Source organism: Eulemur rufifrons, chromosome 28 (assembly GCF_041146395.1).
Source record: "Eulemur rufifrons isolate Redbay chromosome 28, OSU_ERuf_1, whole genome shotgun sequence".
In the NCBI taxonomy this organism is placed as follows: domain Eukaryota; kingdom Metazoa; phylum Chordata; class Mammalia; order Primates; family Lemuridae; genus Eulemur; species Eulemur rufifrons.
This window is the reverse complement of record NC_091010.1, coordinates 22,363,610-22,380,797: the sequence shown is the minus strand read 5'-3', so window position 1 is coordinate 22,380,797 and position 17,188 is coordinate 22,363,610. Positions and strand designations below refer to the sequence as shown.

Here is a 17,188-nt window from a genome sequence, read left to right as displayed (position 1 = left end):
CATGGAGTCCAGCCTGGGGCGCGGAGGAACTGAGTACTGGATATGGGCACTGCGGGCCCCTGGAAGTGAGGTGACCCAGGCAAGGTGCTGCGTCAGCCAGTCAGAGGGCCGAGGTGGTGCACGAGTGTGACCTGGGGCTGGCAGCAGCTGCCCTGTCTCCCTGCGCCAAAGGCCACATCCTGGGTTCCAGACCCCCCTGTGCATCTCTGGTACCTAGTTACTCCCCTTTTACACACGGATTATACTGCAACCTTTTGACTAGTCCAACAGCTTCTAAAATTCATGCCCAGCGGTGACTTTCTTAATGAAATGCATGTGGGAGAACGTTCAGCCTTGAAAACAGAAACTCTCCCAGTACGTGAGAGCCCTGGCGCAAAGGAGGACGGGCCACTCCGTCCCGTGAAATCCAAGGAGGGGAAACATCAGATGACGGAGGGGAACGTGGGCAGACTTTGTTTTTTCTTACACCGTCCACCTTTAAAAAGCATTTAGGGGGCAATTCACAGAGCAGGGGCCGCTGCGCATACTTTCCAGTCTCTGGCCATTCCACGCCCAGCCCTAACCCGAGCGTTTTATGGCCAGGACTGCAAAGAACATTAGTTTTAAAAAAGAAATGAAAAAGAAACCAAAACACACATCCTGAAATACCATTCAAAAGTCCAAGAGGGAGCGGACCGTGAGGATGTCACAGCCAACGATGGGTGCCAGCCCGGGGCTCTTCGCAGGCAGAGCAGATCTGGGACCCACGAGACATGGTCCTGTTGATGCCTCTGTGCAAAGGGACCTGGGAGTGACACACACAAGGATTTGCGGGTGCTGGCCCCTCGCTGTGCAATGCAGAACGTGTGGACTACAGACACGCTTGTCGAATTCACTTGCCCGTGGCCGTGCTGGGCTTAACCCGAGTAGATGCCATTGACTCAATGCTTACCAAGCGCCAGGCACTGGACGCAAGCTTTTCAGAGATGGCATCTCCTGGCATCCTCCCAGAAGTCCCCTGAGACAGGAGCTCTCATTACCCCCAGTCACCAGAAGCCAATGCTCAGAGAGACTAAGGAAACAGGGTTGGCGCTTATAATCAATGCTGCTACCCTACCATTCTTTAGCAAAGGCAGAACGTTTTACTCACAGGCACCCTTGGTCCTGACCATGTGTGTGTAACAAGGGCCTAATTTCAGAGATGAATGAATGCTATTCTTGGGTGCATCCCACATGTTAATACATCTTGGGATGCTAATGGTCCTTCAAGGCACTTTGCCTCAGTGGCGTCGGCAGATGTTGAGTCACCCAGACATGTCTCCTGCCCAGCAGGCTGGACAAGCACCATCTTATTTTCCCCGCCCCATTGGTTTTCATCCTTCCAGGCTCCTAGCAAACCCCAGCCCCACCCCAGACTTTATGATGTCTGCATGCGTAGGATTGCAAAAAAATATTTCTACCAAAAGGGGGAGGAACAAAACTTAATAAGCAGATTTCCAGAGTGAGAAGATGTAACCGCTGGCTACAAAACAAAGCGGTTCCCTCTGAGCATCTGAAACTTGTGATTCGGATGAGTCCACACGGTTCACGGTCCTTCCCGTCAGTGCTGGAGGTGGCCATGAGAGGGAAGAGCGGAGAAAGACTCCGTCTGTGGCCCTCTCGAACACGGGGCCGGGGGAGGAGCATTGCCCTCCAGCTCTGGCAGAGACAGACCTAGGGGAGTGATCCGCCCATCTGTCACATGGGAGCTGCCAGTGACCTTGCTCTGTGCCTTGCCTTGGAGCGTGATGAAGATGAGGCACATCCTGGCCGCCAAGGGAATGGATTGCAACAGCAGAAGTCTAAGGGAACAAGGGCTGCGGAATCACATAGGGAAACTGAGGCCCAGGCTGGGGACCAGACTCCTACTTCAGTGCTCTTTCCACAACACCATGCCTGTGTGCAGACAGCCGTAGGGGTGGCCACTTGCTGAACAGTCCTTGGAGGCAGCCTAGGGTGTTCATCCACATGCGGGATGTCGTCCCAGCTGCCCCTGCAAACGGCCTAGCTGTGCCCCGAGTCAGGCGCGCAGCCAGCCCGTGGGATACTTCACATTCTGGCCTGGTTCCCGCTACATCTGATTGTTTCTGCCTCCTTCATCATCAGGGGGAAAAAGGTGCCATTGGGATGCCTGGACGTGTGGTGAGTTGGCCCGTTTGTACCCGCTTGGTGGCCACTGCTTGCTCTCCTCGCTGGCCTGTCCTCTAAACCACGGCCGGGTGCCTTGTGCCCCAGCCCCAAGGAGGGGGCTGGCACTCTCCTTCCCTGGGGCCCCAGTCTGCTTCAGGTAGGGACAGAGAAGGAAAAGAGAAGTTTTATTCCAGTTTTTCAGACCTCACAACATGGCTTTACTCTCCAGAGAGCTGCCACAGCCAAGGAAAAATCCAAGACAGTTGCAAAAACAAAGCTCTTTGCCGATCACCTTCTGGGTGATGGGCTGAGGCCTGAGCCTTGACAGTGGGAGGACACCCACTCTACCCCCAGGCTGGCAGCTCACGCTCGGATTTGTGGCTGCTCCTGCAACCACCCCTCAGTGGAGCCAGCGTTCCCGGAGGTGTCTTCTGGAGACAGAGATGTGATGAAAGACGGGGACACAGGGCTGGGTGCCAGCTGCTGCCTCCAAGTCCTCATGAGGAGGCTGAGAGTGAAAACACTGAATGTTTCCAGATGAAACATAAAGGTGGAGAAAGGGAGATGAGCGTGTTTGATAGGGACAGGGTTTCACAGCAGTAGAAATGCCGGCACCAGGCCCTGAGGGCCCAGCTTGGGGATCATGGTCTCCAAAGGGCTAGAAAGGCGGTGGCCTAAGGCAGTGACAGTCATGACAGCCATGGACTAGCCTAACCACCACTCAGCCTGGTCTAGGACACGGCCAGGGCTGCTCTCTCTGTCTGACGCCTAACTTCTCCCCAGCCTTCAGCCTCTGCTCCCAGGCCCTCCTGTCATTCTGGCTTCCAGCATCCCACCCCCTGGCAGGAAGTGGCCTTGGGCATGGGTGCGGCATCCTTGTGTGAGTGCCTAGTGTGAGCGTGTGATGCTCAGATTGAGAAAAGGCATCCGGATGAAGCTAACCCTTGTGAGCACTAACTGCATGCTGGGCCCTATGCTGAGAGCCTCACACACATCAGCTCGTTCAGTCCTCACTGGAGCTGCATCAGGTAGGCACGATTTCCACCCCATTTTTCAGATGAGAAAACTGAGGCTCGGAAGTTAAATGTTTTTTCTGAGACCCCCACACGGGCAGCATGTGGCTGAGCAGGGACTTTAACCCAGACAGCCAGACTCCAAACCTGTGCTCTCGACCCTGGCAGTGTCATTCCCAACCCACCCCCACCCCCACTGGCAGCTCCAAGGATGGTCTGATCCTTAGGATGAAGCCCCGGAGGCCTGGGACATTTCGGAGTTCAGGACAAGTGTTCCATGTCACAGAGCTTGGAGCTGCCCAGGGCCCACCCTAGGCCCGTCTCCAGGGCATGGAGGCTGGGAGCCCGGGGCGGCCCACCTGAAGCTCCCCCACCGCTTCCCAGACCAGAGCACTGTGGCGTTTCTGCCTGGCCCTGTCGCTTTGCTTCAGTTCTCTAACTCAGACCCTGAGTCCACCAAGCAGTCACAGGGTGCTATGTAGAGCAGGGAAACCTCACTCAGCCACGCTTTCCCGGGGGCTTCTGGTACGTGTGCCTGAGCCCAGCCCACTCTCTACCCGGCCCTCCGAAAACCTGTTTTGTGGATGGGGACGCTGACACTTAATGTACCCAAGCCAACTCTGGGACCCCAAAGTCCTTGCTCCCAATAGGTAAGCTTCAGGAACCTCTGAGAGGGCTGCAAAATGCCAAGTGTCCCCTCTCAGCATCCCCCTCCTGCCCTCCCTGGGCCTGTGGACATCACAGGAAGTGTCCGTCACAGCAGTAGGGGAAGAGGGAGTGGAGCCACAGGCGGTCTCCCCACTTCCTTCCAGACAAGCCTATCTTCAAGCCACTTTGGGGCTTTCATGCCACTGGTGCTATTTTAAATGTGACAATGGGCCCGTTTGGCTGCCCAGTAGGGGTGCTGGCATAGCCACCTGACAAGGACGGGGTGGCCAATGAGTGTGAAATGCCGGGGTCAGTCCTGTGCTTCCCCACAGGTGGCGCCACCGGCCTGTTGGGAGCTGGGTGGGTTGGGGCTGTGCATCCACTGGTCACTGTGGTTACAAGGGACCCTTGGCCGATACAGCTGTGCGTGTCCCACCTCTGTCCTCAATGTTTCTCCATGCCACCTCCGTCTGCCCTGCCTGGCCAGCCCTAGCGACTTGGGGCTGTCCGGATTGCAGAGCTCTGTACTTGGTGCTCACCTGGACCTTCAGACCTCCCAGATGCCACCATCACAGCACAGGCCCTGGGAAATTCTCCCCATCCCTGCCCGCACCTTGGATTGCCCCGGTCAGCTGGGGCCGTGGCTTCTAGGGCAGATTTCCTGACCCAGGTGGGGTCCCATTCTGCCTGTCTCCCCTCCCCCCAACACACACAGAGGCACACCTCCGAGAGAGCCCCCCGCGGCCCCCGCCACTGTTTCTCTCTGTTATCTGGCACAGCTGGCTGGGGCCGGCCGCGCGGGCTGAGGCAATAGCCTTCCGCATGCTGTGCTTCTTGGACGTGGGACTGTCATGTGTCAGCATCTGTGTTTTGTTTTGTTTCTTATTTCACAGTGATTTGTTTGGTCCTTGTGCCATGAACATGGATTCCCGTGTGGCTGCCTCTCACTCATCCTCTTTCTTTGTTCTCTCCCTCCCTCTCTCCCCTGCACCCTGGTCGCATGTGGCTGTCCCAGGGAGTGAAGGGCCAACCGGGCGAGAAGGTGAGTCTGCACTTCCCTTCTACCCTTCACCTGGCCTCCTCTTCCATGACGGCCTCTTGGCGGGAGCCTCTCAGGCATCCTCTGACACAAAGGCCGCGGCAGAGGGTGCTGGCCGGGCCTGCTCTGCCCCCGCAGCTTTCTGAGGCCCAGTCTTCTAACAGCTTCCGCACCATCGGGCAGGAGTCTGGGATTCCTGGGCTGTGGTCCCAGCCTTCCTGGCTGAGTGGGTGTCCCCTCACTGCATGTGGCCTCATCGTTCTGATCCCCAGCCTTAGGCAGTCACCCTTCCCCAAGGCAAGGAGAGTGGAGCTGGAAATGCGTAGGGGGACCCCCAGGGTTATGGAGTTGAGGCCCCCTGGGAAACCAGAAGCCCAGGAAGCCATCCTGGAACCTCAAGGGGTTTGTAAGAGAGTCCAGAGCCCAGCATATCCAACCAGCTCATTTTGCAGCTGAGGAAACTCATGTGAGGCCCAGAGAAGGGCTGGGGCTGCCCAGGGCCCCACAGCAACAGTGATGAGCTGGAGCTAGAAGCCAGACCTCCTGGTGCCCAGCGCAGCGCTTCCTCGCCTGGGCCTGCAGGATCTCTGCAGTAGCGCCTCCCGTCTCCAAAATAATGATCAGAACGGCAATAATAGCAGCCATCATGTATTAATCACAAACTGTATCAGGCACAGTTTTAAGTATTTTGCCTCTGTTTTCCCAATTAACACTGACACAGCCTTTCCAGGGGAACTTTGATATTCCCATTTCCATGAGGCACAGAGAGGCAAAGCCATATGCCCAAGGTCACACAGATAGACAGAGGCAGAGCTAGACAGGAGCCCCACTGTGGTGGACTCCAAGGCCAGGGCCCTAACCACCATGCTACGCTGTCCTCCAAATGGAACAAGACTGTCAGCCCCACCTGGTAGGAGGCTAGATTGCCCAGGAGAAAAGGCACAACCTCTTCCAAGGATCAGGCACTGTTCTAAGCACTTTCCATTATCTCATGAAATGCTCACATCCACCCTATGAGATGGGTGCCTGGATTATCCCTGATACAGATAAGGAAACAGGCACAGGGAAGTTAAGTCGCTTGCCCGAGGTCACACAGCTGTAGGCAGCAGACCTGGGCTTCAGTTCCTCCTAACCACACCACCACCTGGCCTGGTGTAAAAATTGTTGTATCTCTGCAATGGCATAAACAGTTACTAATTCGAAATCACCCTTCACCTGCACATGAGATATGACATTTTACAAACTGCATTTCCCATAAGGGCAGCAGAGCAGCTCTGAGCACCCCTGCTCACAGAGGAGGTATGTGGCTCGGAGCAGTTCCGGGACTTGCCTGGCCGAGCAAGAGCTTAACTCAGGCCTTGGGCTCTTGCCCTGCCTGCCCGCCTCTGCTGGGAGGGGTGCCCTGCTGGTGGGACGGCGTCCTGCAAGGCAGTCCCAGCCCTTCACCTCCATCGCTGCTCCATGCACACATCTTCATCCTCCCACCGTCTGCCGGGACACACACACACACACACACACACCACACACACACACACACACACACACACACACACACACGCTCTTATCTAGCGAGTTCAGCCACCCTTGACGGCACTTTGCACTCCCAGCCCAGCAGCTTCCCTGCCCTCCTCTCAGGGCTGAACGTCCTGCCCGGCCTTAACTCCTCGTGTCATTCTCAGCCCAGCACTAGGAAATTCCAGGCAGCTCAAGCTTTCAGGCCCAGGGCTGCTGGGTCCACAGAGCACGTGTGAGTCTCGTGTCCCCACTTTCTGTTTCCACAACCCTGTGCTCAGCTCAGGGCAGGTCACTGTTCCGCAATTGCGGGGTGTGAGTGCAGAGGGGTATTTGGGGATGGGGTGGGGAGGTAGAGGGAGGTGGGGAGGGGGCTGGGGGAGGTTGGAAAGTGTCCTGAGCTGGGCATGCGGGGAGCCCTCAGGGCCCGGGCAGCCGTTGCTAAGTCTCTCTTCCCTCCCTGTCTCCCTCTTACCCACCGCGCCAATGAATCCTGTTCTGGCCGCTGCCGCCTGCCTGGCTTGGGGACCCACCGCCCTCCTTCCCCTGGACCCCATGCCCTGTGCCCTCACTCACCCCTCCTATCCCCTCCTCCCTGCTGCTCCCCTGCCCTTCCCAACACTTCTGGAATGCTCCCTCCGCACCCATCTCTGTGTCCTCTGCCCTGAGTCCCTCTGCCCTCCCTCCCATCTTCCTGTCTGGTGAGGCTGGTGTCCCCTCCTGCCACCCCCAGCCCCCGCCAGCTCCTTCCCTTTTGCTCCTCTGTCCCTCCTATTCTTCTCTGCCCCCCACCCCAGTCTCCCTCTCCCCCTCTCTCCACACAGGGGGCTCCCGGAGATGCTGGGCTGTCCATCATCGGTCCCCGAGGCCCCCCTGTAAGTTGTTTTTGCTCTTCTGCAGGGTGCGGTGGGGGATGGGTGAGTTGATGAAGAGGGCTTTGGGGAAGGATGAGGGGAGAGTGAATCCGGCTGTGCCTCTGGGTGTGGCAGCCACTGCGTGTGATGTGGTCAGCCCGACTAGGCCTCAGTGCCCATGTGGATGTTAAAGCAAGTGGCCTGACTAAATATACCTAAATTACAGCCTCTTGAGCGGGTTCCGAGGGAACTACCCTCTAGCCACGCAGCTACGGCGGCTGGGAGGCGGCCCTGCTGCCCACAGGCAGAGGGAGCAAGTGGCCACTCCTCTCTCATGGGCGCTCCAGCCTTCCCTGGAGCAAGCCTTTGTTTCTGGAAGCCCACGGAGCAAATACTGAAGCCAGGTTTGCTGGCCCAGGCCCATACTGGGCCCAGCCACCCCCACCCTCAAAGGCTCCTTTGTGCAGTGCTGGGTCCCGCGTATTAATCAGCACCCTCCATCCAGCACCCTCCATCCAGCACCCTCCACCCAGCAACGAGGAGCTTGGGAAGATCAGGGAGGCCTCCCTCGGATGCGCTGCCTTCGGGACTGAAAGGGGGGTGTGGGCGATGAAGCCGGCAAGACACCGGGGCTGAGGGAGGAGGACTGGCGGTTTTTCCCAGAGTGTTCAAATCACGGGGCTTCAACCAAATCACCAAACATCAGGGTGGAGAGGACCCCCGTGATGGTTAACACAGCCCTCTCAGAAGGGGAAACTGAGGCCTGGGAGGGGTAGGGGCTTGGCCAGGGTCTGCCGTGGAGAGGCTGGGGCAGGATTAGAACCCAGGAGCCCTAGCACCAAGCTTCCCCACTGGCAGAAGGCCGCTGGCTCCACATTCTGCTGGGCACTGTTCTGGACCAGCCACGCGTGGTGGGGGCGGGGAGCAGAGGACCAGCCTCCGGGAGACTGAGAGTTTCCGAACTCACCTGTGGTCACCCAGCTAGTAAGTGCTGGAGCCTGGGTTTGGCCAGGGCAGCCTCATCACGGAGCCTGAATTCTTGTTCTGACACCCCTTCCATGCTGGAAGCTGTACTGTTTAAAGAGGATATTTACTTCAGGAGAAAAAATTCTCCCCGTGGGTGCTGCCTATGTTGACACTTGGAAAGGTTTTATGGCACCAGGAGTCTTGACTGAGCCCAGTGTCCTACAACTTTGTCCCCATCACCCTGGTAGCTCGGGCCTCCCCTGCTGAGTCCCCACTAGAAAGCAGGGGAGACCCCCTCAGCTCCTCCTGGTAAGCCACCCTGAGCTCGTGGGAGCAGGGGACAAGGGTGAGGAGACAAAGGGTCTGTTTGTCCTTAAAGAGTAGAGGTCAAGTAGAGGTGCCCTTGGCACCTGGGGCTGGTGGGGAACATGTGGTTTTCCACTCGGCAAGGAAGGGCCCAGACTAAATGCAGCTAATAAGAACCAGCCTTGCTGCTCTCAGGGGCCACCTGCCTCCCCTCCTGGAGCCTGACAAATGGTCTAAGCAAAGGGGGAGCCACCCAAGCCCTTTGGAGAAGGAGAGTCGCATTCCAAGGAAGAGGGAGCAGAGTGTCCCGCCATGTTGACTTTTGAGGGAGCCCCATTAAACCAAGAGAGAGGCTGGCCCCAGAGAGGCTGGCCAGCCCAGCAGGCACTGGACAGGTGATCTGCCAGTGCCCAGGAAATACCCCGTCTCAAAGGCAGCTCCCTCCCTCCCTGAGCTGGATCTTCAGCCCTCATCCACAAGGAGCCACCCCACGCCAGGTAGACACACCTATCCAGCATGTCTCAATTCACTCCATTCGTAGTTGTCAAGACCCCAGTGCACGCTAGATGCGCCTGCAGCCTGCTTGGCCCCTCCAGGCACACGGTCAAGTGGGAGAGACCAGCAATCACATGCTGCATCACAGTACAGACAGTAAGTGCTAAGGCAGGGGACAGGCAGGGAGCCGTGGGACACGGAGCAGGCACTGGACTTGGGCTGGGGGGAGGCAGGCAGGGAAGGCTTCCGGAAGGAAGGGATAACTAAACTGCAATCCAGGACCTGTGAGGAGCCCAAACACTGTGCTGGGGGGCGGGGCATTGTCCCAAGGGCTGGAAGAGCCCTAGGTTGTGTGAGGCTGATGAGGGACATGATCACATTTGCAGTTTAAGAAGGTCATCTGAGGCTGCAGGTGGGGGGCTGGTTGGAAGGTGCTCGCAGTAACCAGAGCCTGGACTGCAGCAGAGTCCTGGGCTGGGCGGGAGGGGTGGACCGTGAGATATTTCGGAGGTGGAAATGACGGAAGTTTGTGATGATAGAAATGGATGTTGAGGGAGAAGCAGGAGCACATTTCTGACTTGAGTACAGAATGCCCTTCCCCAGAAGGGAGAGCACACCTTGCCAGGGGAGATGAGTTTGATTTGCGCATGATGAATTTGAGATGTCTTTGCAATGCCCAAGGGGAGCTGTCTGCGCGCTGGAGGGTCAGAGTGCGCATGGCTAGCGCTAGCTCAGACGGCTCACAAGAGTGCACTGTGCATACCTCCTCCCAGCCATATTCAGTGACCTCACATTGGTAGCTTGAAATCAGCTATGGGGAGAGTGTTTACACCACAGCCATTGGCAAGTGCTGTGCAAAGCAGTACTCTCCCCCCACCAACCCAGCCAATGATTACACGTTTACCAGCACGGGGTCTTGTGGGGCAGTAATGACTTGGAGTGAAGAAGACAAATGAGACAGGCTCTGGGCAGATGCACAACTGACCCTCTTCCAGGCACCAAATAGAAGGTAAGGGAGACACCCCAATGGGCTCTTTCCAATCAGAACCTCCTGTCTGTGCTGTCTTACCCCAAGTACTTGCAGGTAGAAGAAGATGGGGAAGAGGTCAATATACAGCTTATTTCCCTTGTTCTTGTATAGAAGGATGTAGTGTTAATCTATATGTTAATCTACAAATAAATCTGCCAGCTATAAATTTAATGTGATTCTGATCCTAGTGCATTTTTTATGGTGTTGGGAGTCCAACAAAATAATATTACGTGTTATTTGAAAGCAATAAGCTTATAAGAATGTCAGGAAAATTCTGAAAAACAGAGTAAGAAGGATAGGAGAGGAAGGGACTAGCTGTTCTACTAGATAGCAAAATGTATTGTAAAAACAGAAAATCAAAACAAACTAATGAACAGAACAGAATGGGGAGGCCAGAAATAAAGCCAAATGCAGATGGGAATTTGGTACTTTTTACAGGCTACATTACAATAGGAAGAGAAAGGTAGATTGTTCAGGAAATGACGCTGTGGCAACTGACAAGCCATTTAGAAAAAAGTAAAATGAAAGAGTTGTGTTTTTTTTTAAGCTAAATTTCCGCCCTACTCCTTATATCAGAATAAATCCCAAATGAATAAAATACTTGGATGTAAAATATGAAACCATAAAATACAAGGGCAAAGCATGAATGAATGTTTTGTAATTCTGAACTATAAAAGTTCAGAAGGACTTTTTGAAACATGACACAAAACCCAGAAGCCATAGGAAAAGATGAAGTTTATCTATCTAAATGTAAAACTTCTATATGACAGAAAATATGCCATCAGCAAAATCAGAGACAAATGCCAAGTTGGAAAGAATATTCACTACATATATGACTATCAAAGAATTATTGTTCTTGACAAAGAGCTTTACTCAAATCAGTAGGGAAAAAACAAATAACCTAGTAGAAAATATTGGTAAAGAGTGCAAACAGGCAGTTTACCAATAAGACCAGCCAATAAACATTGGAAACGATGCTTCACCTCAGGACATAATTGAAGAGAGATAAATTAATATCCAGTTCCAAGTCTCCCCAAGTGCCTTCCCCAGGCCCAGCCTCTCTGGGAAGTAGAGTCCTACTTTCCGTTTGGTCAATGACAACATTCTTCCCAAGATCCCTGAAAAAGCCTTGGTTAGCCCTGGACTTGGCCCTGGTTGGAGAGATGCAGCCTGTGACCAGGGCAGGCTCTGTAATTAGCAAACCGTGTGATTATCCCTACCGCGTAAATATTGTCCCTAGTGGGACTTGAAGATGTTTCTTGGAATCCTCTCGTCCTGACCTTTTCTTCGGGCCTCTAAGCGTCCACAGTAGTTTACAGAGAGTTTACACTGGGAGGTTGCAGAGATTACATTGCAGAGTTTCCGGGTTTTCTCCTTAGCGCTTTTCTTAGCTTCACTTATCCTTGGGAGGAGAAAAGCCGGGGGCCCTTCCAACATTTGAGTGGCATCTCCCCCTCTTGCCCTTTTGGATGACTGACACTCGCCCATCCTGAGCCCTCAGCAGACTTCAGCTCGTGCCCTGCCAAACCAGCCCACCCCCCCCCCCCGGACAGCAGGGCCCCCATCCCACCCAGCCAGAGGGGCTGACGTGTCCCCTGGACACAGACCGCTGGGCAGTCATGTCCATGGTTTCAAGGAGGACCCAGTAGCCTGGAGATGTTTCCGGGTCACAACAGATGGATCTAGAGAAATCTTCCTCCATATAGGATCAGATTCTGGAACTACTGCCTGGCAAGGACAAACCTTCATTGACCCCAAGATATATTGAGCTCAGAAGAAAACTTGCTTCGTTCTGGATCTTCTTTGTTAAGTTCAGTTCAACAAACATCCAGTGACGGCAGCTACCATTTGAATAGGCTTTACAAACATAATTGGAGGTCATTCAGTGACTCTATGAGGTTATGTGAGGCCATCCCCATTCTATAGATGAGGAAATTGAGGCTCAGGGAGGTTAGGCAACTTGCTCAGAGTCACATAGACCCTGCTGGTGGAGGAAGAATTAGAACTCAGTCTGCCAGACTCAAAAGCCCATGCTTAGGAAGAGACTGTGGCCATCTCCGCCAAGGGAGAGCCCATGCTGAAAGCCAGGCCAGTGTGTCCAGGGAAAGGCAGGCGAGCCAGTGTGCCTGGGCAGAGTAGGGGAAAGATGAGGCAGGAAAGGAGCTAACATCCTGGAAAGGCTGATCGGGGCAAGATTGGGGATGGGCTTGAACGATAGGTGAGTAGAAAGGAGCCACTGCTGGTTCTTGAGCAGGGGAGTGACAAGACTCCAGTGTCTTAGCTCTCCTTTACCCTTGACCTCCTGGTCATCCCTCCCCAGCCCTGGATCTTCACAGCCTCATGCTTCTTCTAGAGATGTCCTTTGTCCTTTATCTTGATCATAAACCACTGGGCTATAACCAGTGAACCTGCTTCTCATCTCCAGCCTGAATATCTATGTGCATTGCACTCTGCACCTCCAGAAAAATGGGCATGGATTGCTCTGCACCCCATGAAGATTGGGGGATGCAGAGATCGCCCAACTGCTAGGAGGAGCCTGCTGGCTGGGGGAGAGAAACACCAGCAATCTGACCTGTTCTAGCCTGAAAGCACATTTCGAAGGCCAAGTTCTGGTATCTACCAATATCTAAAACATCCTTAGATAAGTGGCCATGAGCAATGACTATGTAAATAAAAACAGACTTGGAGGAGAGGACCGCAGCCCAGGAGTTCAGTGTGCGGCGAGCTGGGACCCGCTGTCCTCGCCTCCCCGCCTGCGTGTTTATGAGAAGAGCCCCCACAGTAGTGAGAAGCTCTCCAGGGCCTGCTCCCTAGACTTCGACCCAAAGGATGCTGCCCCCCCTTTTTTCTTTCCCCACCCCCAGTCCCTGCAGGAGATCTCTGATGATGTTCCATTTCCATCTTTCTCCATCCTCCCTCCCAGCCTGCTCACCGTGAGAGTGTCCCCCACGAGGACGGTCACACAGGAGCGGGAGGGATGGGAGCTAAGATGAGCCAGGGGACTGGGATTAGCTTCCTCTCCTCCTCATCCTCACTCATCCTCACTGCCTTCCTGTTCTTTTCAGGGTCAACCAGGCACTCGAGGTTTTCCTGGATTTCCGGTAAGTGGGGTAGGCCAAGGTTAGCTGTGTCCCAGGTGGTCTTTGTGGCTGGTTGGGTTAAACTTCATCTGAGGCCAACCCTCACACCACTTCTTCCAAACCCTGGTCTTTAAGAACCTGCTTCCCTAGCCGTTCACAGACACCAACCCAGGAGAGTAGTTCAGCGCCGGGCTCAAGGTGCAAGGAATATATACAGGAAAATAAATATACAAATTAGGGACAGTGGGACAGGAACCAGGCAAGTGAAGTCACAGGCTGATAAACCCCAGCATGACACTGGAATGTGGAACAAATGAGGTGCAGCAGGGAAGCACACCGGGGTTTGAGAGGAAGTCCACCCCAGAGGGGGTGGTGGGTGGGCTTCTGAGTGGCCTTTGACCCCTGCCTGTGGTGCCTAGGACATGTTCTGAGAGGCAGAGCAGGGGGAGCGGCTGGTCCCCTCTTCCTGCCTCACTGCTGGCCAGCCTTGGTGTCCTAGGAACACACCACCCGCTTTCCGCCTGGGGTCAGGGGGGTGTCTTTGATATCAGTGGTGACTGATATATATATAACAAGAAGTGGTCATGCAGGGACTCGAACCCTAACTTGGTGGAATGCAGAACCTGTACTCTTGACCGCTGCCCCGGGCGGCCTCGTTGGCAGGAGGCCTGTGATGCTTGGTCTTTACGTCTGGCCTTTCTGCTTTCAGGGTCCCATTGGGCTAGACGGCAAACCGGTAAGTGGGCCCTCTCTCAGGCTGGGGGCTCCTCCCCCCATCTCGGTCCAGGCCAGTAATGCTGGGTCTCTTAGTCCTTCTGCAAGGCCCTGACTCCTTGAAGTGCTTTACTTAGAAGGAAACTTCCTTCTTAAGGAAGGAATTGGAAGGAATTGGAAGGAATGAGAGGTGGAAGTTTGTCACAGAGAGAAGGATAGGGGGCCATTTGAGTCCCCCCGGCCCCAGTGGGCTTCCCCAAGGCACAAGTCCCCAGCTGCCAAGCTGGGCTCTCGGTGTCTGGAGACACTAGACCACGGTGACTCTGGTGGGTCTGGTGAGGAGAGGCTGGGCACCTGGGCACACACTGGCCCCGGCTCCCTAGCACCCCGTGCCCCTCCCCGGTCAGGACCCCGCACGTGTGCCCAAGGCCATGAGGAGGCTGCTTTCAGCCACAGCTCCTCAGTTTGCTCATTTCAGCCCTTTGGACTTGGCCCCCTGGCACAAATGTTCCCGGGGGAAAGGAGGCACCAGCACACTCCGAGGAAGGGGTGAGCCGGAAGGGGGCTTGGCCCCTCCAAAGCCCTCAGACGTGCCCCCAGGTAAAGGCATCGGGTGGGTGTGATGCGCTTCACCCGCGGCTGAACCTGGCCCCACCACTCACGGCCCGCAGATGAGGGGCCCAAGTGCCCACCTGGTCACACCCCCACTGCAGGCCAGTGAGCTGAGTAAAGCCCGGGGGTCCTGGTGAGCATGTCCACTCATGTCACAGCACCAGGTGTCCCCTGAAACCGTCCTGGACACAGGGACAGGGTGAGGCCTGGGGTCCAGGGAGAACACCCCCCAACTCTCCTCTGCAGGGTAGGCAGCTGGTAGAAAGGCCCAGCAAAGGACAGTGGGCAAGTGGCCTCGCCTGAGTCAGTGGGTTAGGGACTGAGTGACAAGCCAGCGACTGTGTGCAGTGACGGTGTGAGAAAGGCGGGAGGTGCAGGGAGAGTGGCGGGAGGACCTCGTGGGGCAGTGGGGCGGGCCTCTGGGCTGCAGACAGTGTTCCTGGCACTCACCCTCTTCTCCTTCCAGGGCCACCCCGGACCAAAGGGGGAGATGGTAAGAGCCCCGCTTTCCTGCCTTCCTAAGATGGGTGGGGGTTGGGCTGGCCTCACAGCCACTCAAAGAGGGCCTGCCCTGCAGAGGGGGCCCTACGGGGACAGCGGGAGTGGCTTCTGTCCTGGTCACTCCCCAGCTTTGTACAAGCACATGCCCTACATCCTCATATCAATGCAGGGAGGAGAGGTGGGCAGGGGTTTTTCTACGTGAAGCATGAGGAAGGGAGAGCCACAGAGAGCCCACACCTGGCGGGTAGCACATGGAGGCCAGCGGCCAGCTCGGCGCTCCTAAACTGCACTGCCATGGGCCCTGGGGGACAAGCTCACATCCGCACTCTCTGGGGACGCTTCCTCCAGGTGATGCCATTTCTGTGAGCCTGATGTTCCTGGAGCCATCATGATCCTCCCCAGGGCCAGCTCTGCCCTGAGCTGCCCCGGGACTGCAGGGGCCCCTGTCCCACCGGGCACGGTAGCAGACCTTTGCCCCACCTTCCCCCTGGCCCTTCCACCTTCTGCAGAGCTTTTGCAAGGAATCTGCTCTCTCCACGGGCCACCTCCTGCAGAAGGGAATCAGGGCCACTAGGAGCAAATGGGCTGGCCCCCCATGGGGATGCATTCCTGCCTCCCAAGTCCTGGCTCACACCCACATTGGGAGGGACCACCCCCTGCGCCACAGGGCTGGCCAGCGCGGGGCGGTGAGAGCAACATGGCAGGCTGACCCGCCCCACCCAGCCAGGGTGTGGCTCGTGCCTTGCTCCAAGAGCTAGCGTGAGACACCCTCGGCCCATGACGAGGGCACAGCCAGGGCACTGAGGGAGGCAGGTAAGCTTGTGACTGGGAAGGAAGACGAGCAGTGTTGACTCCAGCCCAGCCCTCCCTGACTTGCCGGGGGGCCCTTAGCAACTCAGCTGCCTCCAGCCGCAGCCTGTCCTCTTGCCTCGGCCCCAACCAACAGGTATGAGGTTTGCTGCATGGTGGGCACTGGGCTAATGTATTATCTCATCTAATCCTCACTGTCCCTGCCACCCTGTAGCCCACAATCCAGTGGGGAAGATGTGCTTTTAAATAATCACTCACATAATTAACAAACTGCCTTGTCATAAGTGCTATGAACGGCAGTTCCCAGTACCCTGAGGAATCTCAGTATAATGGAAACCTCACGCAGGCTCAGGGTCACAGACAGCTTTCCTGGGAAAGAGACTTGGATTGGAGCCTGAAGGGTGGGGATTTCACCAAGAGAAAATAGAAAAGGGGGTAGGAGGGAGCATTCCGGACATGAGAGAATAGCATGTGCAAGGGCCCTGGGGTAGGAAAGCCCTTGCCACATCCACAGAACTGGAGGGAGGGCAGCAAGGTACTGGGGGCTGTGGGTGGAAGAGCTGGCGTTGGGACTAGGTCCCCAGCAAGCTCTCCTCTCTGTCACAGCTACCTCTGCTGCAAATGCATTTCTTCCTGCCCCTTCCCCGTTCCGAAGCGTGCTGTGCAAGTACGTGGAGTAACGGAGACCCAGGCAGGGGTGAACCTCTGTGCTGCCGTTGCTGTGGGGGCACCAAGGGTTAGATGCTCATCCCTTCAGCCCCCTCGCCCACCTTCTTCCCCTCCCGGCCACCCCATGGGCCTCACCCGGGAGGTAATAATAGTGGTTACCCACTAGGCACTGTTCTGTAATCCTCATAACAGCTTATTATCCCTTTACAAGAGGAGAAGTTGAGGCACAGAGTGGCTAAGTACGTTGCCTGAAGTCACACAGCTCCTCAACACTACAGCTGAGATTCAGACCCATGCGGCAGGGTCTTACCCCTTGGCCACGCCACCTCCCTGCTGCCAGCGCCTTTTGTCCTGAAGGAAAGGACCCCTTCCACTGGCTCCCCTTGTCCCCTCACTCAGCCCATGCCATCCCTCTGCCCCACGCACTCGACCTGCTGTGAGCCTTCCCTGTCTGCTGGGGTCAGAGCTAACTTGGGGAAGGGGCAAGGCCGTGCCATCTCCCACGAGCCCACATCAGTGCGACAGATCCCCTCTCTCACCATCCATCAAAACCCGACAGGCCACAGAGCCATTAGACCCCTGTCTGGCTTGGCACGGGGACCGAGCCATTCATCCGCCACTGCTCTCGGGCGCAGTAATCTCGGCCCACTTGTCATCTGTCTGTCCCCTGCTCGCTCCCTCCCCAAGGGGGTTCCCCTCTGCTGGGCACCTGACTTGAGTAACCTCCTGTGTTTGCACCCCCGTGTCCTCACCTGTCAAAGGGGTCCACCTCTGCCCCACCCACCTCACCG

General features: G+C 56.0%; 1 protein-coding gene across 9 annotated transcripts in view; it reads left to right on the top strand.

Moving 5' to 3' along the window:
* Window positions 1–17,188, top strand: part of COL13A1 (collagen type XIII alpha 1 chain) — a 145,962-nt gene that overhangs the window by 65,301 nt on the left and 63,473 nt on the right. For 3 of the 9 annotated variants that reach the window (XM_069460892.1, XM_069460891.1, XM_069460894.1), the window contains 3 exons: window positions 13,077–13,112; window positions 13,801–13,827; window positions 14,884–14,910. In XM_069460892.1, the coding sequence (XP_069316993.1) occupies window positions 13,077–13,112; window positions 13,801–13,827; window positions 14,884–14,910 (90 nt within the window). Of the gene's footprint in view, window positions 1–2,124; window positions 2,161–4,824; window positions 4,852–7,184; window positions 7,236–13,076; window positions 13,113–13,800; window positions 13,828–14,883; window positions 14,911–17,188 lie in introns of all 9 variants that reach the window. The other 6 variants (XM_069460888.1, XM_069460886.1, XM_069460885.1 and 3 more) reach the window with 4 other exon arrangements.